This window comes from Hyaena hyaena, unplaced genomic scaffold (genome assembly GCF_003009895.1).
Source record: "Hyaena hyaena isolate Hyena2069 unplaced genomic scaffold, ASM300989v1 scaffold_823, whole genome shotgun sequence".
NCBI lineage: Eukaryota > Metazoa > Chordata > Mammalia > Carnivora > Hyaenidae > Hyaena > Hyaena hyaena.
In genome coordinates this window covers 620,023-647,324 of record NW_024081456.1, presented here as the reverse complement: position 1 = coordinate 647,324, position 27,302 = coordinate 620,023, and the positions used below count along the sequence as shown (strand labels likewise).

The window sequence follows — 27,302 nt, the reverse complement described above, 5'->3', positions numbered from 1 at the left end:
AGGGCTCAAACCCACGGACCGTGAGATCATGTCCTGAGCTGAAGTCGGACGCTTAACCGACTGAGCCCCCCAGGTGCCCCTCAGGTCGTGATCTTGAGGTTAGTGACTTTGACCCCAAGTCGGGTTCTGTGTTGACAGCACGGGGCCTGCTTCTGACTCTCTCTCTCTGTGTCTCTGTCTCCCCTACTCATGCTAGCTCTCTCTCAAAATAAATAAATAAACTTAACAATTTTTTTAAACAAAGACACTCACTTTAAGTAGAAAGACAACAAGAGGAGCACCTGGGGGCTCAGCAGGTGGAGCATCTGTCTGACCCTTGATCTTGGCTCAGATCACAATCTCATGGTTCGAGAGATCGAGCCCCAAGTCAGCTCTGTGCTGACAGCTCAGAGCCTACTTGGGATTCTCTCTCTCTGCTCCTCCCCAACTCACACTCACGCTCTCTTTAAAAATAAATAAACTTGGGGCGCCTGGGTGGCTTAGTCGGTTAAGCGTCCGACTTTCGCTTGGGTCATGATCTCGCGGTTGGTGGGTTCGAGCCCCGCGTCGGGCTCTGTGCTGACTGCCAGCTCGGAGCCTGGAGCCTGTTTCAGTCTGTGACTCCCTCTCTCTCTGACCCTCCCCTGCTCACGCTGTCTCTCTCTCTCTCTCTGCTAGAAATAAATAAAATAAAATAAAATAAAATAAAATAAAATAAAATAAAATAAAATAAAAATAAATAAACTTAAAAGAAAGACAGACGGACAGACAGACAACATGAGAGGGGCTCCCGGCAGGCTCAGTCGGTGGAATGTGCAACTCTGATCTTGGTGTTGGGTGTAGGGATTACTTAAAAATTTAATGTAATTAATTAATTAAAAGAGAAGAAATTAAAAAGAAAACAACAGAAGAAACCAGTAAAACTCTAAAGAAGGTTTTTAGATTAATGAGATTGACAAGCCAGACCAACCCAAGGGAAGGAAGACAAGTGACAGAAGTTACCCCGGGCAGGAAAACAACAGAGACACTACTACAGGCACACGCACATCTAAAGGGTAATAATTTACTTAATTCAACAATGAAAATAAAGTTGAGAAATTCCTTGAAAGTCGCAAGTTACCAAAACTGACACAGAATTAAATACAAACCCTAAAATTCAGCAAAATATTTGAACATGCACTTAACAAAATACGTACAAATGTGCTTAGTCGCCAGGCGGACACAAACGCAAACGCAAACGCAAACCACGGAAAGACAGCCCCGCACATCCACTCAGACGGCCACGGCTGACGGACAGACTATCCCAAGTGCTGGCACATGTTGGGACAGCTGGACTTCTCTTACTGGTGGCCCCTCAAAGTGGTGCCATCGCCTTGGAAGATACTCAGGCGGTTCCTTCTAATGTTCGATACGACTTTATCACTGACCCGGCAATTCTACGCCTAAGTACGTGACTCGAAGAAATGAAAACGTATCTGCAGGTCCGACTTGTACACAAAGGTTCCTGGCAGCCTCCACCACAGACAAGAACCAGAAACAACTGCAGCATCCGCCAGCGGGGGGCAGGTTAACTGTGGTCTGTGCGCACGATGGAATTCTCCGGAATATAAAAAGAAAACCACGGCCAGATGCACTAACGTGGATTAACTTCAGAATCGTTTTGCTCCGTGAAGGAGTACATACACATGATCCGTTTTTATCAAATCCTAGAAGCGGTAAAACTCATTTCTATTGAAGAGAGCAGATCAGCGGTAACCCACGCTGGTGGATGAACCGCAAAGGGACACAAGGGAACGTGTTTAGGGAGATGGAAATGTTACCTTGATGGTAAACGTTAAACGGTAGTCACTGGTCAAACTCAAGGAACTGGGTCCATTTACTGGGTGCAAATCAGACAGCAGCGAAGCTGGGGTTTGTTTTTCAAAGACTAAAGCAACAGGCCGGGCATCAATAAAGATGTCGGAAGCCACAGCAAGACGGTCATGGCAAAAGTCCACAACTCTAGGGACAGAGGACAGCTCAGTCTCACACAGAGCAGGGAATCCGGAGGACAGCTTGGTCGCGAGTCCCAATCCTGAGGAGGGCAATTTCCACCCCCCAGAGGGCCTGGTCACCCAGGGAGCGGGGAGGGGCTGGTCCAGAAGCATCTGGGATGTTCTTGGGAACATCACCTGCAACCACAGTTTCAGAGAAGATCCAGATCTTACGAGGCATCAAAGATTGATGCTGAAGAGAAAACTGACCACATAAAAACTCTCAAGAGCCCAAACCTTATGAAACACACGGGCAGCTTTCAGTGGGGAGAGAGTCCACCCGCAACAGGAAGGTGGGAAGGCTTTTGGACCCAGCTCTGAGCTGTCAGGCATCAGAGGACCCACACTACAGAGGCCATGGCCATAGTCCATGAAGGAAAGGCTTTGGGGAGCTCACACCTCGTCTGAGTCCAGGGACAGACCTTCTGAGTACACAAAGTACAGGGGCGCCTCTCCCCCTGCATCACAGCTCACATCTGAGAGGAGCCCCTTGAGTGCCAGATACCTAAGTAAGCACACCCCTCATTTGACACCCATGAATCTGCACTGGAAAGAAACCACATGAAGGCATACGTGTGGGGGCGCCCTTGGCCAGAGCTCACCGCTTCGTCAACATCAGAGAACGAAAATACACATGAGGGAAAATCTATCAACGTGAGAAACTTATGTTCATTTGGAAATGCTAAGGAAATATAAAATATGGAAAACACTGAATAAAATAATCCAAAAAGGTCACAAAAAACTGAAGCAAGTACCAACTCCAGTAAAACCAAAGTGTGGCACAAGAAAAGGGGCATGAGCTATGGAAAAGTCACACCTAGTCACAGTAATACTACATCTCACTACAGATCCAACCACAGTAGGTCGTATAACCACAGCGGACCAGCAGGGACCAGACGGAGGGTCACACGAGCTATCAGTAAATCAGAAGGCAGCCCCTGCCAGAGGCCGAGGCAGAGTCAGAAAAAGAGTGCATTTCTTTGAAATACAGAGGTTAATACCAAAAAAATGCGCAGGGGCAGATAAAAGTGATGCTGCTGGACCACATGAAGACCATCTTCCATGTACCAGTAAGTCCACAGGCAAACAGAAGTGCCAATAACCTGGAAAATCATGTACACAGATATGGCAAACGAAAAACACCCTTAATATATGAGAAACCTGATCAGGCAGGGGAGAAAAGGAATGTACCCACCGCCCAAAGAAATATGGCCAAAGCTCACAGACGAGTTAATTTATCAAAAAGAAAAACAAATGGCCAAACATACCCTCCATCTCTTAAACTTCAGCTTTATCAGTAAACAAAGAAATAAAATATGACACTATTTCTCACCTTTAAAAACGGCAAATATTTTTTAGTAATATCCAATTTATGGGAAATCACGGAAAAAGACATGTATACGGACCGAGAGTATGAAAAGAAAATAGTAGTCTTTATCGTCAGAAATTTGGCAAAAACCAATCAAAACCAATCAAAAGCCTTTACAAATGAACCTCAGCTATGTGGCAACCACTGCCCGCCAGTCATACGTGGGAGGGAAGTGGCCTCGGTCACCCGGAGAGCCGGGTCCCGAGACACCAGCAGGCGAGCCCTGACGCCAGCCCCGGAGCGACTCCTCCCCGTGCTGCCAGAGGCGAGCCTCCGCTCTCAGCCCAGCCCCTAGGAGCCCCTAACTGTGCTCCTAGCCTGGATCTTACAGCCAAATAAATAAGAACTGTTCAATTCTTTTTTTCTTTTTCTAAGTTTATTGATTTTTGAGAAAGAAAGAACATGAGCAGGGGTGGGATGGAGGATCCAAAGCAGGCTCTGAGGTGACAGCAGAGAGCCCAACATGGGGCTCAAACTCATGAACCATGAATGATGACCTGAGCTAAAGTCAGACAGCTGAGCCACCCATGCGCCCCCATCTATCTATCCTAAATTATTAAAAATTATGAGAGTTTATATTAAAACACATATATAGGTGGTGAGGTTATGGGGAGTTTATATTCTGAGTTGTTTGCTCATCATATTTTCTAATGACCGTGTCATTTCATTTATAAGAAGGAGAAACCAATAAAAGTTATCAGAAAACCTGAGCTCTGGAGGGAGGAAGGCACAACACAGGGCATACAGTCAAGTCCCCTAACGAGGCCGTGGTGACACTGTTCGATCACAACGCCGCGCACCGGAAACTAATGGAGCCCCGCACGTCAGTGAGGTAACACACGCGCGCACACACGCACTTGGCCTCGTGGCCGCAGGACGGCCGTGCTGGGACTATAGGACTATCAGCCAAGGCCAGGTCCTCCGGAAACGTGCACGAGCGCCCTTCTGTAACCACGCTGCTGCGGGGTGCCTCCCACAGGTGCGGGCGGTGCTGTGCGCCGCCGGGGGGCAGGTCAGACACGGTGCCCACCACCAGCAGGCCGACTCACGGGCACTGGCCTCAGTCCGAACCAGGACCCGCAGGTTGCAGCGAACCGCGAAAAAGCGCTCTACCTCACCCAGCAGTCAGGAATTAAGGGGGCCTGCCCGTGACTGGACGCCCCCACCCCACCTCCGCGTAGGAAACCAAGCCAAGAGCAGGGCAAGCATCTTAGCCAGAAGTCACAACACGTGCCTGACGCCCCCCAGGGGAGTCGGCACACCCGCCGCGGCCCAGCTCACCCACTTCTTCAACTCCTTCCACGGCCACCGATTTTTACTTTGCCTCTTGTAAAGCCTTACATTACAAAGAATACACGCAAAAAACTATGTAAGGAAATAACTTAAATCCTGGGGGCAGACTAACACAACTACTTGTTTGAAGTTTATTTGGGGGGAGGGGGCAGAGAGGGTCCAAGTGGGCCCCACGCTGTCAGCGCAGAGCCCGAGGCGGGGCTCAATCGCACCAACCGTGAGACCATGACCTGAGCCTGAATCTAGAGCAGACGCCTAACCGACTGAACCCCTAAGACAACTTTACGAGGAGCTGCTCCACCTTCTCCGCCTGCTGCTGCGTTAGGGAAGTGTCCCCAGTTAACATCTGTTTACGTATAAAGACGCCGAATAACCAAAATGCTTTGGCAAGGTGATCTTATAAACACTCGTGGGCCACTGAAAACCTCCTTTCTAAGCGTCGTATAAAAGATCACACTGTAAACCTCTAAACATAAAAAGAGAAAACAGCAGGGCGCCTGGGGGCTCAGTCAGTTATGTGTCCGACTTTGGCTCAGGCCATGATCTCACGGTTCGTGGGTTCGAGCCCCGTGTCGGGCTCTGTGCTGACAGCTCAGAACCTGGAGCTGCTTCGGATTCTGTGACTCCCTCTCTCTCTGCCCCTCCCCTGCTTGTGCTCTGTCTCTCAAAAATATATAAAAACATTTAAAATACGTATATATTTTTTAAAAAGAGAGAAAACAGCACTTAGGAAGACATTACTTTTCTCTTCATAATCAAAACCCCTTCCAAACTCGAGCGCCCCTCCGACGCACGGAGCTCCTGAGATGGAAACAGCACGAACGCAGAAACTGAGACCTCGGCCGCGCTCGGCACACCCGGGGGACACCTGCAGCAGATACACTTCTGGACACGGCACATTTCACTCCTGGGGCCCCTGCCAGGGCCTGGGTCTCCGTGCGACACACGAGGGGGGCGCAGCTCTCGGGGGGCGGACCTGCCACTGGGGAGCCCCCCGGCCCACTCGCGCTACTCGAGGAGGCGCCGCGTGGCCCCCGTCCCCCCTCCGATGCAGCCCTGGCACTGACCTTGTTGACCCAGAACACCATGGCGTCCTCGAGGTCGTACGGAAGCTCTTTCGAGGCACTGAATGTTGAGAAGCGCTTGACGCTGGCCACCACCTTCTCGATGCTGATCATCTCCACGGTGTAGGCCATCATGAGGGCGTCCACCATGGCCATGTGGGCACTCTGGCAGCACAGGCGACAGTTAGGGCGGCCAAACCCACCTCGTCTCCGCGGCAACCCTGAGCGCCCCCCCAGGGGGTGGGGTACAAGGGCGGGAGATGTGCCCAAGGCTGCACGAGCATGAAAGGGCAGGTTCGCAGGAGCCCTGCCGCGGCACCCCCCCCCCCCCCGCCACAGTTTGGCGCCGTGTCCTCCCGGCACCCAAGGGGCACCTGCTGACCCATGACACACCCTCCGAGAAGCCCGAGAGTGAAAAGCCACGGGACGCAAATCGCCAGGGAACAGCCAATCCCAGTGACGTGGGAGGCACCGGAACTGGCTGACCCGGGGCGGGCGGGACAAGCCACATCAACGGTGTGGCCTCCAGAGACAGGGGAGAGGGCAGAAAAAGGAGTCTTTTCTTCACCTGGACATAAAAACACGATATGCGTGCACAGCCTAACAGAACAGGCCCGACTGCCGCACACCACAACGTCCACGAGATGCCTGCCTCCGGATGTTTCCACGAACACGCCTCAACTTCCCCTCCGCGCTCACACAGCGCTTGGAAGGAGGAAGAGCGCGGACGGGGAGCCACCCTTCGCCCCACAAGTCGCAGGCACTGGGAGACACGCGCCTCAGGACACCGCCGCACAGCCGCTAGCCCGCCACCCTGCCGGACACTCTTGCGATCCACGCTGCAGAGGGTGCGTGGCAGCGTGACAGGCTGGGGTGCCCTCACCAGTGCCCGCGGTAGACGCGGTCGTCCTCGGTGACAGACAGCCCTCCCCCACCCCGCACACACAGGACACTCACCATCTTTATGGGTGCGTGGCTGAGGTCCGGGTCCGTCACGGGGGTGTCGTCGCTCTCCATCACATAAATGCCTTTCCGGGACAGGGCCTGGATGACAGACTGGTGTCCCTGCAAGGCAGCCACCTGGTCCCCCTTCAGGATGAGGCTGCAGACCCGGCAGTACAGCTCGCCCGACAGCAGGAGTTTGATGACGGGCGGCTTGATGTGCTCCTGCTCGTACTGGTCAACGTAGAAGGGGTCCCTGAGGTCCTCGGGGATGTTATCTGAGCCAAGGAAGAGAGTGCCCCGTGAGCGTGACACATTCGCTCAAAATGCCAACAGAAGGCAGAGCTGCTGTCAATCACTAAGGGCAACCAACAACATAAAAGTCCCCGGCATCTCCGGCCAAGGCCAACCGGTTGCTGGTGGCACCTGGGGGTGTGGGCGATGCCATCCCCACAGTGACTTCACCGCCACGACCTCCGGGGTAACTCTCCTGCCAGACAGCCATGAGAAGCAAGCGCGGGAGCCCTAAGCGGGCAGCGGGGCCAGAGGGAAACCGAGATGCAGTCCGGCACCCAGTCACGCCACGGGGGCCGCGCGTGGCCCACACGACACACAGGTCCTCATCACCCTGCGGATGGCATGGAGCATGCCCAGCACTGGTGCTGGGGATGAGTCAAGTGCACCATTTTCTGACATCAAATTGGAGACGGCGGTGAGGTCTGACGCCGCAGCCTCTCTGGAAGAGGACGCCAGGCCTGCAGCCACTGTGACGAAGACAGAACAGCAGGGACAAGCCCTCCCGTGACCCCGGGCCAGGCAGCACTCGATGCCACACAAGCCCTGTTACTTAGGCACGCCACAAGTCTGTCAAACTGAGACTTTCTTCTCTGCGTTTCAAGAAAGGAAAACGGAGGCACAGAGAGAGTACACGATGTGCCCAAGGCCACGAGCAGCAGAAGCCACTCTTGATCCTGGCCCGACTCACATCACAGGTCTACACCAGCTCCCACACAGACACCAGCCACATGTGCACAGCTGGGGACACTCGGTTTCTAAATGACTGGCACGGTCTCCCCAACAGTGTCCCTCCCGCTTGCCCCGTAAGGTGTCCATTGCTGTGCCCCGTGGGGATGGCAGACTGGGAAATGCGAAGGTACAGAGACTTAGGCTGACTGAGCTTTCCCAGTGGGGCCCCTGGACCTGAGACGGCCCCCTCGGTTGAGTTCTGGAACATCCCCGCCTGTGGAAGAGTCCAGACAGGCCTGGGCTCTCCACGGACAGATGCTGGGGAAGGACACCCAAGGCACCTAGTGCTGAGACCCGCGGCGCCGGCACACCATCTCCCACACAGTCCAGGCTCTCTGTGGCAACCTTGCAAGTGACCTCCAACAGTGCCCTCAGCTTCTCCGCAACCACCCCCCCCCCCCGCAGGTCCTCACTGTCTTCATCACTGACGCTATTCTAGGGGCCCTGAATCATCTCCTTGTGGGTGTGGGGCTCCTCCTGTCCCCACTGGCTCTTCCTTCTAACAGCGGCTGACATTCACACTGGCGGTCTGTTTGCAAGCACCTCGATTCACGTCTCCGGTGACCAACACCATGGCAGCCCTGTGGGCACACAGGCCCAGCCCTTCCCCCTTCCCCCTTCCGGAGGGACACACCCTTGCCTCCTTGGGACAAGCCGACACTGTCAGAGACCATCCTATTTTAAAATCACCCCGAGTTCTGGGACAGAACAGATCACCCCGACAGTAGCAGAAGGGAGCCCCGGTGCAGAACACCGTGGGGAGATTCCTGCTGTGTTTGTAGGTGGCGGTGACTTGTGGGGGGGGGGGCTGAGGGAGGGACAGGAGCTGGCCCCATGAGCACCAGGGTGCACGGTTCCAGAGAGCAGCTGGCGGCCGGGGAGGACACACGTGGAGGACGTAGGACCTGGTTCTGATGGAGGGGGTGCAGGATGGGAGTGGAGGGGGACACCTGGCCAGGGAGTCCACCATCCGAGTCCATTTTCGGTTGCAAGAGGCAAGGCCGACGCTGGGCAGCGGGACGACCGCCCGCCGCGCCCTCCCCCCGCCGCCGCGCCGGCCCCAGCTCCATCTGCTTTCCTAGTGCCCCCTCACTTCCCCAGGGCCACAAGGGGCACTTCCTGCCTACTAGAGGGCCCAGGCGACCTCTGTCAGTCTCGTGGCTGAAGGACCACGCATGGGCTGGCACCCATAACGCCCGTCCTGACCCCAGCCGCTTCCCGAGCTCATCTCCTCATCCCCCTGCCCCTTAAGAGCTGCACGAGGAGGCTGGTGGCCGCGGAGCCCAATCTGCCAACTCGCCCTCCTGGGCTCCATCTCAAGGTTGGCTGCTCGCCGAAAGCGTCAGGGTCATCCAGTTCTCTTCCTGCCAAAGCCCGGCAGCTCTGGCTGACGTTCCCTTTTTTTTTTTTTTAACTTTTTTGTTGTTTTTATTCTGAACTACACTGGTACACTGCAAAACCTTCTGGAAGTGATGGATGAGCATAACAGAGCTATTTTCATCAATCAGGAAAAGGCTTCCTTAATCAGTACTCTCCAAATCCTTACACATACAGCAACGACGAACTCCAGAGACCTGCCTATCCAACTCCGCTGATACGGGTAAGAGACAGCCTGTCTTCCTCGCCCCCATCACTGAGCTCGGGGCCACATGCGGCGGCTGTGCCTCAGGTGAGCGAGCGAGCACACGGCAGGACACCGACCCCAGGGCAGAGCCTCTAACACTGTGCCACAGCTGCTGGGGCCACGCTCCCCCTTCCTGCCCCTACAGGTGGGGACCCAGCCTCCAGCCAGAAAACGACAGCCTGCTGCCATGCCGCAGCCACCGCCACAGCCACCGCCCCCCCACCGCCCCCCTAGCCCCACCCCCTCACCTCTCAGATTACTGATGGGCTCCCCTCCAGGACAGCAGAGGCCTGCAGGCCTCAGGACAGAAAGTTCCCTCAGGGTCACAGCTCTGGGAGGAGGGGAGCGGACAGAGGCAGAAGTGGAGGGTGAGCCGCAGGAAGGACGGGGGCCCAGGGGCGCAGGTGCAGAAAGACACAGTCTGCCCGCACACGGGGGCCTGGCAAGGCTGGACAGAACCACGGCCGTGGCTCTGAGGCAGCTGCTCTGTGTCCCGAGGGGAAAGACTTCCCACGGGCAGCCCACTTGGTGGAACTTTCAAAACTAATCAATATACATTGATTCGGATAACTCACTTTTTAACCACATTTGAATATGAATATACGAATCATAGAACTGAATCTCATAAACTCCAGATTCGGGAAGATGATGCACCTACTGCAGGTAAGTGCTCCGGACATCATGCGGCCACACTCCCACCTCCCAGCACCCCCTTTTCAGGGCAGCCCCTGCCCTCAGCCGTGGGAGGAGCCAAGCCAGTTAATCTGCTTCAGCAGGTCACCTACTCCAAGGCCTTTATGCACCAATTGTGAAATTTCATATCAGTTTAATTAAAATCAACAGCTATTTAAAAGAAGACAACTTTGCAGATGCCTTGAAGCTGTTATTAGTGACTTAGTTTTCATTTCCTCTACAAACCAAAAGACAGTTTGTCAGAATTATTCGTGTGCATAGCCGTTATTTACTGAGCACCTACTGTGAGCCAAAGACACACAGAAATGAGAGGGTCACAAGAATGAAGAAGTCACCACTCAGGGCAGAGCCTCTTAAGACGACTGAGAGGTCACCAAGCGCCGCGCACACAAGCTTGGACTCCACCCCGGAGCACTCATCATCGCAGCCCCGCAGCACGCAGGGTGGAAGAAAAGCCCGCTGGGTGCCCCTGGCCACGTGCGGGTCAGACCTGGGGGAGTGGGGAACAGAAGCCAGAACCGGCCCAGAAAAGCCACCGGGGAAGGGGGGAAACAGAAGGCGGGCTCCGAGAAAGAACATTTCACAGCAGGAGCGATCAGCAACCACGGGGGAAACAGATAAAACACCAGGAAAACAGAGAGGGGCCCGTGGATTTGCAAGCAGGAGGCAGTGCCGGGCTGGGAAAGAGCAGAGTGAGGAAGGGTGAAGGACGGAGAGGGACACGGAGAGGGCCAGCAGCCCCCTGTGCCTGGAGGGAGGCATGCAGAGGCCGGGCCCCACGGGCCTAGCCAACCACAGGAGCAGCCGGTGATGGGGGTGGGGGTTCGAGAGCAAGGTCTGGAGGCTCTGGCCGGTGGGAGGGAGGAGCCCCGCGTCTCTGGCGGAAAGGGGTGGACGAAGGGCAGAAGGCAGGAGGGGTGAAGCGGCAGGTGAGCCTGAGGGCAGTGGCTCTGGGCTGAGGGCACCCCAGGACACGCTGGGCAGCAGGAGGCGGGTGCCCGGCGGGGCCCTGATCAGGAGAGAGCACCGCCACAGCCCGGCGTGAGGGACAGCGGTCCCGGTGACACTGGTCTGCGGCGACAGCACATACGCTGGCTGGCGATCCAGGGCTAGGACCCCGCGGGCACACCGGGTGGGAAGCCCCACGATGGACCGGAGGGTTCTGAGAAGCCTGAGCCAGCAGGACGCTACGTGCAGCAGGAAGCAGAAACGGGTGACGGCTGGGGACACAGGCGCTCAGAGCTGGAGGTCTCCACGGCAGGAAGCAGGACCCACGCGGGCCAGCCCGGCCTCTCAGAACCCCAGGCGCATGTGCGATGGCCCGTGTCCCCGGCCCCCCGGGTGAGGACCGGTGAGGTGAGGGCCGGGTGTGAGCCTCGGTGCTGAGGGCAGAGCCTGTGGCTGGTGACAGTCACACACCACTCCATCCGTCGCGTCTGCCACGTGCTCCACCCTGTGGACTGCCGCCACACCCCTGCACGAGAGCCCCCGGGGGTGTCTCCCCTGGCCCCAGCTCGGTCTCAGGAAAGCAGAGCCCGCACACCTCCGGTGACCAGCAGGACAGCGGCCCAGTCACCCGTGGCGCCAGGCCCCCGCCCGGACCCTCAACCATGTCATGGCCAGAGGCCTTCGAATTCTGGCCACACCCCGGGCCTAAGCTGGAAACGCCAGAGAGAAGAGAGAAACCACTCTGCGAGGCAGAGTCACGTGCTCCCCTGCCCCACACTGGGCTCCCCGCCCCACGCCCCCCGCCCCACGCCAGGTGCTCCCCTGCCCCACACTGGGCTCCCCGCCCCATGCCCCCCCGCCCCACACCAGGTGCTCCCCTGCCCCACAGTGGGCTCCCCGGCCCCACGCCCCACATGAGATGCTCGCCCACCCCACGCCAGGTGCTCCCCGCCCCACGCCAGGTGCTCCCCTGCCCCACACTGGGCTCCCCGCCCCACGCCCCCCCGCCCCACACCAGGTGCTCCCCCGCCCCACGCCCCCCCACCCCACACGAGGTGCTCCCTGCCCCACGCCAGGTGCTCCCCTGCCCCACACTGGGCTCCCCGCCCCACACGAGGTGCTCCCCCGCCCCACGCCAGATGCTCCCCCACCCCACACGAGGTGCTCCCCCGCCCCACGCCAGGTGCCCCCCCGCCCCACGCCAGGTGCTCCCCTGCCCCCACACCAGGTGCTCCCCTGCCTCACGCCAGGTGCCCCCCTGCCCCACGCCAGGTGCTCCCCTGCCCCACACTGGGCCCCCTGCCCCACACAAGGTGCCCCCCTGCCCCATGCCAGGCTCCCTGCCCCCACACCAGGCCAGAACCATTAACAAAACTGTACCAAATGGTGGGGGGAAGCGGGAGGCCCCCCAGGCTCTTTTCTCTGACACACCTTAGGTGCAGGAAGCACAGATGCTTCAGGCCAGCCTGGGGAGACCCCTGCAGGGAGCCCCCCGGGAGCAGGAAGGGGTGCTGAATGAAGAACCCTAAAATCTGTGTGTACTGTCCTGGACCACGCAAGGTGCCCCGTGTGACACTAACCGGGAAGGGCACAGCGCGGACCCTGGGAACTACAGCGGGCCCTGGCTCACAGAAGTGCCCTGCGGACAGACTGCAACGGCCCAGAGACTTCGGGACGAAACCAGCACGGAGCAAAGGCCCACGAAGCGGCTCATGGGGACTCACGGTCTCAGCCTAACTGGGCTGACTGACTACCTGTTTAAAAAAAGAAAACTCTCTGGATTTTAGCAAACCCCAGATTCTCACACGCAACAGTCAGAACGTCCAGGCCACATGCAAACTCACTCAGCGCGGAAAACCGAGGGAATCCGCAAGCACCAGAGTCAGCAGTCAGCACAGCCCGACCCCATAATGGCCCAATGTCAGAAGCCTCTGAGGAGCACATGACCGGCTTTCACAAACGTGCCTTTAGAGCGAAGAACAAACATTTTTTAAACAGACAAAAAACTAGCAAAAAACCATGAGAAAGCCCAGGAAAAGAGAAGTCCCAGGATGGAAAGAAAACCCAGGCCAGAGCAGAGGACGGCCGGGGCCGGGAGGGCAGGGGCGCAGGCCTCACAGATGCCTGCACCCCCACGGGCGCTGCCCCCGCAGGGAGGAGGAGAGGCGGCCCCACTGGCCCAGGCACATGGCTCACAGGCCCCATGGGGATGCCGCGCCACCAAACCAAGTGGGGAGAGCCCGATCAACCCTCGACACCCCCTCCTCCCCTGCACTTCGAGGCCCAGGGGACAGCTTGGGGGACAGCTCTGACCCAGGACGGTGCCTGCAGGAGGGGAGGTGACCAACGGGAAGGACTGAGCACAAACCCGAATGCCAAGGTCCTGGCTAACTCCTCCCCCATTCACAACACACTCACGCCTCAGACACTCCCTAGGGAAGTGCCAGAGCTAGCCAGTCCCTCTTCCCAGGGAAGTGACGTCACACACAACTGACACACCCCAGGGATCCCCACACAGCTGCCGGCCAGTAGGTCCATCAGCCCACGCACCAGCGCGTCCACCAGCACACCCACCAGCCTGCCCACCAGGGTGCTGACCAGCTCGCCCACCAGCCCGCCCACCAGCAAGTCCGGCAAGCTGAGCAACTTATGTCTGGCAAGGTAAGATTCTGTGACCAAACATGGCCCAATGCCGAGGGAGCATCTGTACGCAGCCCATGTAGAGAGGAGTTCTCCAGAACCTGGGGACAGCACGGTCCAGGCAGGGTGCACAGAACTCTCCTCTGCTAGCCGGACTAGCTGACCAGGGGGCAAGGTGGCCGGGCCACGTGCCAGGAGAAGCCTGCAGCCCAGAGAGCCCAAGACCCGAAAGCACGCTCATGGAGGCTGTGCTCCATCCACAGCAGGCGTGACGAGGGGGCACTGCGTTTCTGGCCCCTTCTAAGTCAGGACAGAACTTGGACTTGCAGGGGACCCTGGTGACCTAGCAGGGCAGGCATGCGGCCGGGAACCCCAGAGGCTGCTCCCTGGGAGCTGACCTGACCAAGTACAGCAGGCCTCGAGAGCACCCTGATGCGTGCCCGGGAGCACCGGAGTGAGGGGGTCGGAGACGGCCCGTGTCTGGGAACGCAGGTTCCTCCAGAGGAAGGCACTGTCCCCGGCCTCCCGCGACACTACATCTCCCGGACCTCGCCCACTGAGCCACGTGCAAACAAGCAGTGAGCAAAGTAACAGGACGTCCCGAACAAAGGCAGCAGTAACACTGGGCGACGAGCAGGTCACAGGCCTGCGGAGCCGCCAGCGTGAAGGGACAGTCTCTCCCCACCGGCCACAACTAACCCCCACCCGATGCCACAAGCAGCCCCAGCAGCAGCAAGTGACCAGGGAGCAGACGCAAAGCCTTAAGAAGCAACACCTACGGGGTCCCGGGCTCCGCAACCACTTCCCCTCGGGGCTCTGACCCAAGGGCACCCGGAGGCACATATGCGGGCAGTCAAAACAAGGACAGAAACCCGGCCTTTCTGGCCAGAGGACGAGGAAAGGGTCCTGCGCACGGGAGAGCGGGAGGAATCGGGGCTTTCCCTCCTTTCCCTTTCAGCCCCAGTTACAGAACTCTGCAGGGCGGGGGCCTCGGGGTCTGTGGCGGCGAGGGCACTGACGTCCCTGTCCTCTGCTCGGCCAGTACCACTCCGAGCGAAGCCCCGTCCTTCTAGCCAGGGGACAGGGAAGAGGGGCCCCCCAGAGCAGAAAGTGCAGGGGAGGCCAGCAAAGGGGACCCCTCCTCCACACAACCTGAGCACCCCCCTGGCTTCGCGCACGTGGGACAGACCCAAAGAACCACAGTGACCCTGAAACCACGGCATACAAATGGCAAAACAGACTTGGGGTCTGAGCCTCAAGGTGCTTACTGCCACCCGGCTACGGAACAGACCACCAGAACTTCAACGTGGGCCGGAAAGCGGCCCCGCGGTGCAACAGTCAAGACGTGCAGGACACAACCCGTGATCACTCAACGTACAGGAAAGAGGGAAACGTGACCAATTCTCAGGGCAAGAGATAATCCACAGATGCCAACCCTGAAATGACCCAGATGTCAGAATTACCAGGGACCTTAAAGCATCTATTATAACCAGGCCCCCAAGGTCAAGGTAAGAACTCTTGAAATAAATGAGAAAACAGACATTCTCCACAGAGAAATAAAGCTTTTAAAATAAAAGAACCAGAATTAGAGAGCAGCGCAGCATATTGCCAAAACGTCCCCGCAGAGGAGGAGGGGGAGGACAGGGAGGGACGAGGGCCCGCGAACCTGAGACACATGCCTGGGAATTACCACCCAGAAGGCGCGGACTGAGGTAAAGGAAGAGCCTGGAGGAGCAACCTGAGGACATCAAAAGCCTCACCCCCGCACCCCTGCAGGGGGGACCTCGCCCCTGCACTCCTGCAGGAGAGAGAGGGCGCCCAAAAGCATCTGAATAGGTAACGGCCGAAGTCGCCCCATACTTGGTGAAAGACACCCATCTATAGGCGCAGGAAGCCCAGCAAACCCAAACAGAACCAACTGGAAGAAAACCACGCCCAGACGCTTCTGACCAAACCGCTCCAGACAGAGAGGAAGTAACAGCCCTGGGCACCCGCAGCCGGCGCGACCATGCTTACAACCAGACCGGGAAGAGACAAGATGAAGAATTTTGACAGGAACACGATTTGGAAATTACAAAAAAAGAAAAGAAAGAACTTGGCAGAGAAAGACAGGGTGACTGCACTTCATTCTCACACGGGGTGGGGAACAGGCCAGCGCAGGAGGGCGCGCAGGCGAGGAGGCAGGTGACAGGTCCCGCCAGCGTCACCGAGCACGGCTGGAGGCCCAGAGACACAGGACAGAAAATGTGGGACAGAAAACGGTATTACTGCAGGAGACGAGGGACCAGGAGCTTCCTGTCCCCGTAAACTTCACGCAACCCAGCGGGACAGAGGGCAGACGCACACACCAAAGCGCGTAAACTGAGAAACAAAATGAAAATGTGAAGCGGCCACGAGGGACTTGCGGTCAGGACGAGGTGGCTCCTGTCCACGAAGCGCAACGATAAACCTTGGAAAGGACTCAAAAGACCAGCACAGAGAACCCGCAGGCCGCAGGAGGAGGCAGACCGGGTGGGACGCCAGCACGGCAACGGGCGCCTCACAACCCCCCACCCGCCAGGTGACCTGACCTGGCACCCCCCAGCCCTCGGCCCAGCAACAGCGGGCGAGGTGCGTGGGCAGACACGGGGACCCCCGGGAGGAGCCCCGCTCGGCTGTCTATACCGCCTGCCGCAACAAAGCCCCGGCCCGGAGGCAGTCTCCCTCCCCGCAGGGCCGGAGACACACCATCCCACCGACACCGACACCAGATGCGTGGGGACCCCCAGGAGACGGCCTGCGTCCTCAGGGGCACACGCAGTCCAGCACCAGGAAGCCCCTTCCGCCTCCGTAAAACAGCGCCGGCTGGGCCACGGCAGGGCCACGGGAGCCCCACGGCGGCCACCCTCCCCCCAGCTCCCCCCGGCGGCGGACACACGGGCAAAGGCTCGCTGTGACCATCACACTGGCGGGGACCACGCTCCACGGAGGCCGGCCAGGCCCCGCGGGCTGTCCGTCGACCGGGAGCTGCTGCTGCTGCTGCAGGGAACGCTTTACACAGGACCCAGAGTCCCCGACAGAAGAGGCAGAGTGACGGGGGCAGCCGGGGGTCACCGGCACACCCAGAACCAAGAAAACCATGACTTTAAGGAGAAAAGACAATCGATGGGCATCAACACTAAAACGAGTCAGATGCTGGGGTTCTCCAACGTGGACTTAAAAACAACTATCGTATCCGCAATTCCACAAGCAATTACACATTCTCTTTGGAAACAAAAGAACAGAAAATTTCAGCAAAGAAAAAGAAGTTATAAAAAGAACTGAATATAAAACTGAAAAATTGAGCAAGAAATCGTACTCACCGGATGGGGCTGGATAGGAAAGTGGAGAGGAGAGGACGGAACTGGTGAGCTCGCGGGCGCAGCCGCCCAGCTCCAAGCACAGCCAGGAGCCACGCGGCAGGAACACGGACACGGCCTCAGGGGCCCGTGGGGGGAGAACCCGAGACCCGGCAGCTGGATCAGCGGAGTCGCAGAGAAGAGGACAGAGTGGGGGGGGCTGAAGGGAACAATGGCTGAAAACCTCCCCAATGGGGCAAAAGATACAAACCCACAGGTTCCAAAGAGTCGCGTGAACCCCTAATACTGCAAACCCCAAGAAATGCCCAGCAAGACACATCACCCCTAACTTGACCAAGCGCGGATCATGAAGCAGCTACAGGGAGACCCTACACACCAAAGAGGGGCCACGGGCTCGGGGGACGGCAGGGTTCTCGGAACCACGGGGCCAGAGGGGGGCACGCCGCCTTCCAGGGCTACAGGAAAAGAAGCTGTCAGCCAGGTTCCACGGCTGGGGAGACTTTCCTCAAGGCAGCAAGGAGACATAAAGACAAAGGGAAACTTTAAAAAACTCATCTCTAGCAAACCTTAAAAGAGCAGAGGAAGGAGATTCTCCAAATAGAAAGAATGAGAAGGGAAGAGTCCAGAGAGCACCAGGCAGCAGGAGTGACACAAACACACAGATCATTTGGGCAAATACAACGGACTATCCACCTCTCCAGTTTTCCGCATTCCATCTGGTGACAGACAAAAAGTCCCACGGCTGCAGGCGCTCACAACAACGGTATTAGAAGTTGAGGAGAGCAAAGGGACCGAGATGGAAAAAAGGATCTCTGCACCTCCCTTGAAATGGCAATGCAATACCAGTCAGCTGCTGGACATCGGGCATGAGCACTATCATATCAGAGTAACCACTAAGAAAACTATAGAGACACACCCAAAACGATACATATAAATCACAACGGAATCTTAAAAAAATAGATAATCCACAGAAAAACAAACAAACAAAAGCTAAGAAGAAAAAAACAAGAATGAGAAACACAAAAAGAATAAAACATCAGACATAAGCCTTAACTATCAACAATTACATTAAGTGTAAATACCCTAAATACACAAGTAAAAGACAAAGACTGGCAGAGTGACTTAAAAAAAAAAGGCAGGGCGCCTGAGGGCTCAGTCGGTTGAGCTTCCGACTCTTGATTTCCGATCAGATCAGGATCTCAGGGTTCAGTTTGAAAGTCTGAGCCCTGCAGCAGGCTCCACACTGACAGTGAGGGGCCTGGCTGGGACTCTCCCTCTCTCCCTCTCTCTCTCTGCTCCTCCCCTTCTCACACTCTCTCTCTCAAAACAAATAAACTTTAAATAAATAAATATATGTGAACAACCAACTATGCGATGTTTACAAGAAACTCACGTCAGACTCCAGGACTTCAACGTGCCGAGAAAAGGGCCAAAGAAAACGCTACAGCAGGTAAACACTGCTAATGGACAAAAAGCAGGACGAGCTGTGTGCACACACGACAAAGTAGGAAGAAGATGACAGAAGAGAGAGAGGAATAGTACATAACGGTAAAAGGGCCCGCCCAGCAGGAAGACCTACAGTCCCAAGTGCGTATGCACCAAACTACAGAGCCACAGAACACGAGGGGAAATGGCAGAGCGGAGAAGGGAGATACACAGCGTGCGGCACGGCTGAGGCTCCAACACCCGTCAGAAACTGACAGATGATTAGACGGAAATGAGCCAGGAGAGATCTGAACGCTCCACCCAACAGCAGTAGAAAACACATTTCTTCCAATGCCGGCAGGACACTCACCCAAAAACACCCTGCTCTGGGCAACTTTAAAAGGACAGAAATCCGGGGGCGCCCGGGGGGCTCAGTCGGTTGGGCGTCCGACTTTGGCTCAGGTCATGATCTCGCGGGTCGTGGGCTCGAGCCCCGCGTCGGGCTCTGTGCTGACTGCCGGCTCAGAGCCTGGAGCCTGCTTCAGTCTGTGACTCCCTCTCTCTCTGACCCTCCCCTGCTCACGCTGTCTCTCTCTCTCTCTCTCTCTCTCTCAAAAATAAATAAAACATTAAAAATTTTTTTAAAAAAGAACAGAAATCCTACAGAATGTCACCTCACCACAAGGGAATCACACTAGAAATAGTAACAAAGAAACAAAACAAGAAAATCTCAACACGTGGGAATTACACTTCCAAATAACTCACAGGTCAAGAAGTAGCAAAGGAAACAAAGTACACAGAACTGAATGAAAACGAAAATACGACACACCAGACCTTTGTGGGATGCGGCTAAGGCAGAACCAAGTAGAAAGTGTACAGCACTACATGCTTATGCTATAGAAGAAAAAAGGTCTTAATAATCTAAGTTCGTACCACAAGAAACTAGAAAAAAAAGAGCAAAATAAACCCAAGGCAGGTGTGGCTAGAAAAGGGCCACAAACCGGAAGAGGTCTCTGTGGGACTGGAATGTTCTGCATCTAGATTATACAATGTCAATATCCCAGCTGTGATATTAAACTACACTTTTGCAAGAAGCTACCACTGGGGGAACTGGGGAAAGGGTGTCTACGACCCCTCTGCCTACTTTCTTACAAATGCACGGTAACACAATTACCTCAAAATAAAAGTTTAGTTTTTTAAAACTTTGGCCAAAGACATGATAAAGCTTAACTGAAAAAAGACACTCAAACGGCCAGTAAACCCATGAAAAAACTGTTCACCATCATCAGTCACCAGGGAGATGCACACCCAAACCACAGTGACACATCACCCGCATCCACTTGAACGGCTAAAATTAAAAAGACTGACAATGCCACGTGCTGGCAAGGACCGGGGTCAACGGGAAGCTCCCGCTCGGCTGGGGGAACAGAAGCTCCCGCACCGACCTTGGCAACCAGCCGGGCGGCTCCGCAGTCCTGCCCGGGACACGGGAGCGCAGCGCACGGGCACGCGCCCCAGCCGGGTGGGGGGGGGGGACACTCGCGGCAGCACACGCACGGCCTCGGCCCCAGCGAGCGAGCAGACCGCGGGCGGCCGAACGAGCCCACCATTCCTACGGCCTGGCCAGAGGGCGTGCACTTGGGGGGGCACTCCATGCACTCGGGGGGACCCCGCACACCGTGAGGCCGAGCGAGGGAAGCCAGAGGGGAGGAGCTGACGCACGAAGGGCGTGAACAAAGCTCTAGAAAGACCCCTCGGATCCACAGCAGCAGCAGCAGCCAGTCAGTGGGCCCGGGGATGGGGACTGGCTGGAGACGGTGAAAACGGTTGACCTTGACTGTGGTCCTGCTCACAGGGGTGCTTACGTTTGTTCAGACCCTTCAAGCTACACTCCAAATGCGTGCGTCTGCCATATCTCAGCAATGGTCGTTTTCTCAATGTTTTGTTTTGTTTTGTTTTATTTCTGAGAGAGATAGACAGACAGACAGACAGACAGCATGAGCAGGAGAGGGTCAGAGAGAGAGGGAGACACAGAATCCGAGGCAGCTCCAGGCTCCGAGCTGTCAGCACAGAGCCTGACCCGGAGCTGGAACCCACGAACTACGAGATCATGACCCGAGCCGAAGTCGGACGCTCAACCGACTGAGCCCCCCAGGCGCCCCTACGCTCGTTTTCTCAAAGCCCCAAACCAAAGTCTCTGCCATATTCCAACCGACTTATTCCAAAGTGACTCCGGGACAGAGGGCGGGGGGCATGTAAGTGGCCTGGGCAGCATGAACAAGGGAAAGGGACAGGCCAGAGGCAGGAAAGGAGCAGACAGAGAAACTCAGGGATGACCCTTCAGCGTGTGACAGGCCAGAGGCAGAAAAGCTCCCTCTAGGGGCGCCCTGGGGCTCAGTTGGGGAGGCGTCCGACTTCGGCTCAGGTCATGATCTCACGTTTGTGGGTTCAAGCCCCGTGTCAGGCTCTGTGCTGACAGCTCAGAGCCTGGAGACTGTTTCAGATTCTGTGTCTCCCTCTCTCTCTCTGACCCTCCCCTGCTCATATGGTCTCTCTCTCTCTCTCAGAAATAAATAAAAACTTTTTTTAAAAATTTTTTAATAAATAAAATTTTTAAAAAAGTTTTAAAAATAAGTAAATGAATAAAAGAAGGCAAATATCCAAATGTTAAAAAAAAAAAAGAAAAAGCTCCCTCTGCTCCGCGGACAAAGGACTGACTCTTCCTGCCCCGGTACCAGCCAGGCCCGTCCCAGAGCTCTGCTCCCCTCACACCTGCCAGCTTGCTCCCGCTCTCCTTCCCACGGCAGACGAGCCACGCAAGGCCTGGGCACAGCAGGCTCGGCCATGGGGCCACTGGACACTGAGACCGAGCCCCCAGGGTGATGTGGCCGAGGCGAGGACTCTGGGAGGCGATGGGCTCTGAGGGTGGCGCCCTCCCGAGCGGGGTTAGCGGCCTTATCAGGAGGCTCCAGAGCACGGCTGTCCCCGCACCAGGAAACGGCCTCACCGGACACAGGCTCTGGCGGCAGCAGGACCCGGACCCGCAGCCCCCCGGGGCGGGCAGGGACCTGTCGCTGGTGAGCCCTCCAGCACACGGGAGCTGTCCCGGCAGCCACCGGTTACCCCCCCCATCACCACAGTCTCCACCCACACCAACCAGCTAGCGGGACCCCTCCAGGCCCGGCCTCTCACAGCCCCGCACCCCTGCCCAGAAACCTCCCCAGGCCCCCAGAGCACCACCAACAGGCTGCCCAGTGCCTTCCAAACGAGTCACTGCCATCTCAGGCCACACACCCCATCAGGAGGCTACTGGCTCCGCCTGCACAGAACCCAGCCAGGCGCCTCCCCTGCGCTCCTGGAGCCGCTGCAGCACCTGACCCTCCAGCGCCTCTGGCCCCATGGCGCCCCCCTCGGCCCCCACCCACCCGCCTGCAGCCCCACAGCCCGCCGGCAGACGGCGCTCGTGCCGGCACCGCGCGGAGTGAGCTCGTCTCCCTTCACGCGTGTCACCGGTGCCCGTGGCTGCGAGCACGCAGGAGGGTGGCACCACAGCACCTGTTTCCTGCATGGCGCGTGCTGCACGATACAATGACACACGTGACAGCTACGTGGTTGTTACTGGCTCAGCGAACAGAACGCTGGCTCCATCCTGGTCACGTTCGGACAAAAAAATGAAAGCAATCTGAATTTTTCAGCAGCTCAACTAGAAAGTGGAAAAGAACACTGGTACCTATAGCAGCACTACGGCCACAGAAAAATCAACAGCACGAGGAGCCTATGGGCAGGCAGGAGAATAAATGAAATAAAAATACACATATGTTACGGGATTTCTGCAAGAACATGCGCACAAATTTAACACCCTGCAGCACAACAGCGGCCGACCATCTTGAGAGTCGCTCAAATTTAAAAGATTAGGACAGTGCTCGCTTCGGCAGCACATATACTAAAAAGATTAGGACAGTCTGAACTCAAAGATGAGTGTGCGCTCTCTGGTTGACACTCAGCTCCTGGCACCGGACAGGAGAGAAAGCGTCTGCACACGGGCACAGCCGTACAAACCCGTCCGTGCTCCGGCCACCACGACACGGTGCAGACCGCATCCCTCTACTCAGCTGGTACGTGTGTGACAAGCAGCCGAGTGCTACAGACGTGGCATTCAGCGGGACAGCCGTGACCCCTGAGCTCACACGCACCAGGCGGCTCTCGGGGCCCCAAGGCCGAGGGAAAGTCACGCCAGAAGGCCAAGCGGTGAGCCCTTCGGAATCTAGTCGACCCAGCAGACGCACCCGGGACGCATGGCCTCCGCCTCAGGGGCACTCAACCCCTTGCCAAGAACAAAAGACTACATTACAAAATACGCTCTAAACTCATAAAGCACGCTAATCTGGGTGAATCACCGAGTGAAAAACGACCGTCTGCTCACGAATGAGGGCCTCGGCGCTAAGATCACACGGCCCGGGCTGTCCCGCAGCCGGGTTCCACTTCTGGTCGTGGGGCCTGGAGACGGGCTCCGAGCACACGATTCATCTCAACCGGAGGCCACTGCCACAAAGCCGGGGCCTGGAGGTGACAACAAAGAGATGCAGCTCCTAATACAACCGGGCCCTCCTGGCGGCCGTGCGGGGAGGCGGCGGGCGGCGCGCGCTCCGGGAGGACTCCCACACGCGAGTGAGAGGAAGAGTGTCAGCTCCTCGGCCTCCAGACGGGCCTGCAGCCGGCCTCCACCCCAGCGGGCTGCCCATAAAAAAGGAAGGCTGACCTTGGCGGCCCCTACGGCCCTGCCCGGCTCAGGGGGCGGGGTGGGGAGCTGCGGTCAGCGTCCGCTCGGTTTCCAGGGCTTCGAGGGAGAGGTCACCGCTGCTCGGCCGCTCGGCCACACTGCAACGGGTCCGCCAACAGCGGGGTGCCGTCCAGCCCTTTCCCCGCTGGCTCTTCCCTTGGAAGGTGACAAAAGTTACCACCGGCCCCTCACCCCCCCGAGACCAAGGCCTACATGGCCCTGAGTTTCTAAGGTCATGGGCTAAAATCAACAGCCAGGAAGGCAGCAGGCCCCGCACTCTGCAGGACCTTCCTTCCGAAGGTCTTACAGCTCTCACCCAAAACACAGCACAAACGCGCCAGCCACGCCGGTTTACTCTTTTTTTCTAAGTCAAGTCGAGGCCCAGGTGGGTCCTGAGCTCACAACCCTGCCGGGCGCCCACGTTCTACTCTTTCTTGCAGTCACTTGTAAGTGAGTAACTTTCAACACAACCGATATGTTACTTCTGGAAGAATGAATTAAAACGTCATCGATAAAACAACTGTTGCCCCAAAAAGGAGGGGCAAAACCTAGAAATAAAAGTACAAGGTGGCCCACAGTCCTGGCGGCAGCCCCGGAGCCGAGAGCCGGAGGACACTTCCCGTCTGGCCACCTGCCACCGCAGGCCGGGCCCAGGTGAGCGCTCCCGTGTCCCCCCCCCTGCAGACGCCGGGCACCGGCCCAGGGCGGCGCTTCCCGGGAGACACCCAGAGCCCCAAAAGGCCAATACGAAACGTGAAGGCAGCCTCCGTGCACCTCACCCTGGCGTGTCTGCTGGCTTCCAATTCCCACACAAAGGGAAAACGCCGGTCACTCTCACTTAGGTACATATGACAATTGTACAAATAAGATATTGAAGCCATTTTCGGCAACATCCCCACCCCCAACGCTGATTCACCATTAAAGCTGCTGATTGAAAGAACCATGTCTAATTAGCTGAAAACTAAGCCGGAGACACACGGGGAAACATCCAAAAGAAGAAACAAAGAACAGGCCCCTGGATTAGGAACTGGGGGGGGCGGGGGGGATACTATCCGACCACAATACTACCCCCCTCCACCTTTCTGCTCTCCTGAAACACCAGACGGTGCACTGGTAGCAGCGAATCTTCCACCCAGGCTGTGACCTCCACACCAATGACATACATAAAATCGGTTCAGCTCAGCCAAGGTGAGTCTTCTCGATCACGTGAATTAAGAGCTCCCAAATTTGTAAATTTACAGGCTGTCAACTAAAAAAAAAAAAAAAAACCTATATCTGCTCCCCTTCTGAATCAATGTACAGAATGGAAAAACCTTCTCGTCTGGCAAAACTGATGGAAACCAGACCTCCCCAAATAAGCGTGTGATGAGCACAGCACTGCCACGGGACAGTGACCAACGGGCAACGCAGCTCTGGTCGTCGGCGTGAGGACGGCACCTCCCCGCCTTCTGCCCGCACTCGCGTTCTGTTCTATGAACACCGGCTTTTAATGATTTCAAAACAGTAAGGCCTATTAATATGAGTTTTTGAAATAATTATCTGATGAGTCGACAAACATTAAAGAGAGAACTGGTACTGGAAATAAAACTAGACCCACCCCTGAGGGCGCACACTCATTGCCAGATAGCTGACCAATCCCCGGCCGAACGCCAAAGTGAAAGGCGAGAAGATAAACACACGTTCGTTTTGCTAAAAGAATCGTAAAGCACGCAGAGAGCGCTTTTTAGAGGTATTCGTGTCGATACGGCATTCGTTACCAGAAACTTCCCCATATCCGTTCACAAAATCTTAAAATACGTACAGGAGCGACACCTCGAACACACGCCCCAGGGGCCGCGCCCAAGAATGCGCTGTGGCTGAAAGCAAAGGACCAGGCCCGCCGGCGCCCGGAGGGTGAACAGGCCTCCTGTGAAGCACGACACGGCCGTGGAAAAGCCAGACCCCTGGACGACGCTGGGAAGGATCACGGAGGGTCACGGGAAGAAAGCAGTCACGGAAGATGCAAGAACGTGGAAGACTCCGAGACACGGCTTAGGGACGGAAGCGGCGTGGTGAACTGTAACCACCAGCCAACACGGGACACGGGGCGCTGAGGTCCACCCGCACCTGCGTCTCCTCCACCTGCCCGCCCGCCGCCGCGGGGCCACTCGGTGTTCCCCTCTGCCTCCTGCTCCACAGTCCTCCGTGCTCCCCCGGAGAGCACGGCAACTCGCGGCTGTGGCAGCGGCCGGCACCAAAGGACGCTCGGACCGAGCCGTCTTCCCTAAACAAAACCCGTCAACAGCAAACTCGAGGAACGCGCTCCCCTTGCTCGCTCTGAAACCTGCCTCAAATAAGGCGACAGTGGAATGGCTGGGACCTGCGGCCGCCGCCGACAGCACCCGCCACTCCGCCTGCTGGGACCCTGTCACAGGGCAACGCTGCTCCGCAACGTTCAAAAAGGGTCCACCAAACTCCCCCCAAAGGGCCCTCTCCAGTTCGGGGTCACTCTGGAAACAGGCTTGTTGGCACCAGAGTAACGGCCATTTTTAAACAGGTTGGTTTTTTTTTTAATATTTTTATTTATTTCTAGGAGAGAGCGAGCGACAGTGTGAGCAGGGGAGGGTCAGAGAGAGAGGGAGTCACAGACTGAAACAGGCTCCAGGCTCCGAGCTGGCCGTCAGCAGAGAGCCCGACGCGGGGCTCGAACCCACGAACCGCGAGATCATGACCTAAGCGAAAGTCGGACGCTCAACCGACTAAGCCACCCAGGCGCCCCTTTAAACCGGTTTCAAATCAGAAGGCAGGTTACACCGTATCAGCTCCCAAGGTGGTACACAAAACAAAGCCCCAGACGTCAATAAAGCCGCTACGGGAACCACCAGGTCCGTGCGATTCGAGGGCTTGGAAATAGGAGAGTCTGAATCCACGAAGCGCATTAGGGCCTAACAAACTGGATTCGGTAACAAGGTTACCTAGTTCTTCAAAACGGGAATTAACCGTGGGGAAGGATGCTCGCTAAGCACAACCCGTTCAAAAAGCGATTTCTCGGGGAACTCCACGTCTGATGCTTGGCGCGCACCCAGAGGCCTGGCCCCGGCACTCCGGCCTCGCCAGGGGTCTGGCTCGACGGCCGGCCCCGCACCCACCCCCGGGCAGCGAGGGGAGCGCCCGCTCGTCGCGACACCTGCGGGCAGGGGCCCCCGCCCCGCGCGCCCCCGCGGCCCGCTCCGCAAGCGACCCGCACAGCGTCGCGGCCGGGGGACCCCGAGCACAAAGGCGGCCCCGGCCCCCGCCCCCGGCGCGCCCACCCCCACCCCCCGCCCCGGCTCCGGCGCGGGGCCCCGGCCCCGCCCGCGGCCCCGCCCGGCCCCCGGCCGGAGCCGACCCCAGGTCCCCGCCCCGCGCCCCCGCCGCGGCCCACCTATGCCGTAGGCCTTGGCGCAAATCCACTGCAGGTTGGCGGCGATCTTGGCGCGGGCCGAGTCGTAGCGGTCCAGGGGCACGATGTCCACGGCGCCGTCGGGCGCGGCCTCCATCCTCCTCCAGCCCTCCCCGGCCGGGCAGCCGCCCGCGTCCACCATCTGCACACAAAAAGGCCGCTGCAGCGCGGGCGGTGCCCGGCCTCCGCCGCAACAAAGGCGCCGCGCCCCTCGCCGCGCCGGGACCCGCGAGGGGGCCGGGCCGGCGAGCACCGCGGCCCCCGGGAGGCCGCCCCCGCCCCGGCCTCACCTCACAGCCGCCGCCGCCGCCGCCACCGCGGGTGCTGCTGCTGCATGCTGCGGGGCCGCGCCGGGAGGCCGGAGGGCCCGGAGGCCGGGAGGCCCGGAGGCCCGGAGGCCGGGGAGGCGGCGAGGCGAGGGGCGCGGGCCGGCCGCGGGCCGGGGCGGGGGGCGCTTGCGCGGGCCGGGGGCGGCGGCGGCTGCGGCCGCTGAGGGGGCGGCCAACCGGCGGGAGCGCGCGCAACGCCGAGGCCCTGCGCACGCGCGCTGGGTGCCGCCCGCCGCCCCGCCCCCGACCCGCGCTAGCCCCGCCCCTTACCGCACGCGCAGTGGGTCGGCCGGCGCTCGCCCCGCCCCCCGCCGCACGCGCAGTGGGAGCGACCCGCTCCCGGCCCGCGCTCGCCCCGCCCATCGCCGCACGCGCCTCGGGCCAGCCTGCGGCCCCGC

General features: G+C 57.9%; 1 protein-coding gene across 2 annotated transcripts in view; it reads right to left on the bottom strand.

Moving 5' to 3' along the window:
- The window catches only part of CAMSAP1 (calmodulin regulated spectrin associated protein 1), a 56,771-nt gene extending 29,800 nt beyond the window's left edge, over window positions 1-26,971 (bottom strand). For both annotated transcript variants that reach the window (XM_039219633.1, XM_039219634.1), the window contains exons 1-4: window positions 26,866-26,971; window positions 26,558-26,717; window positions 6,696-6,958; window positions 5,742-5,903 (exon numbers count right to left, since the gene is read on the bottom strand). In XM_039219633.1, coding sequence (XP_039075564.1) covers window positions 5,742-5,903; window positions 6,696-6,958; window positions 26,558-26,717 — 585 coding nt within the window. In that variant the 5' untranslated portion in view covers window positions 26,866-26,971. The remainder of the gene's footprint in view (window positions 1-5,741; window positions 5,904-6,695; window positions 6,959-26,557; window positions 26,718-26,865) is intronic.
- Between the last annotated feature and the right edge of the window lie 331 nt (window positions 26,972-27,302).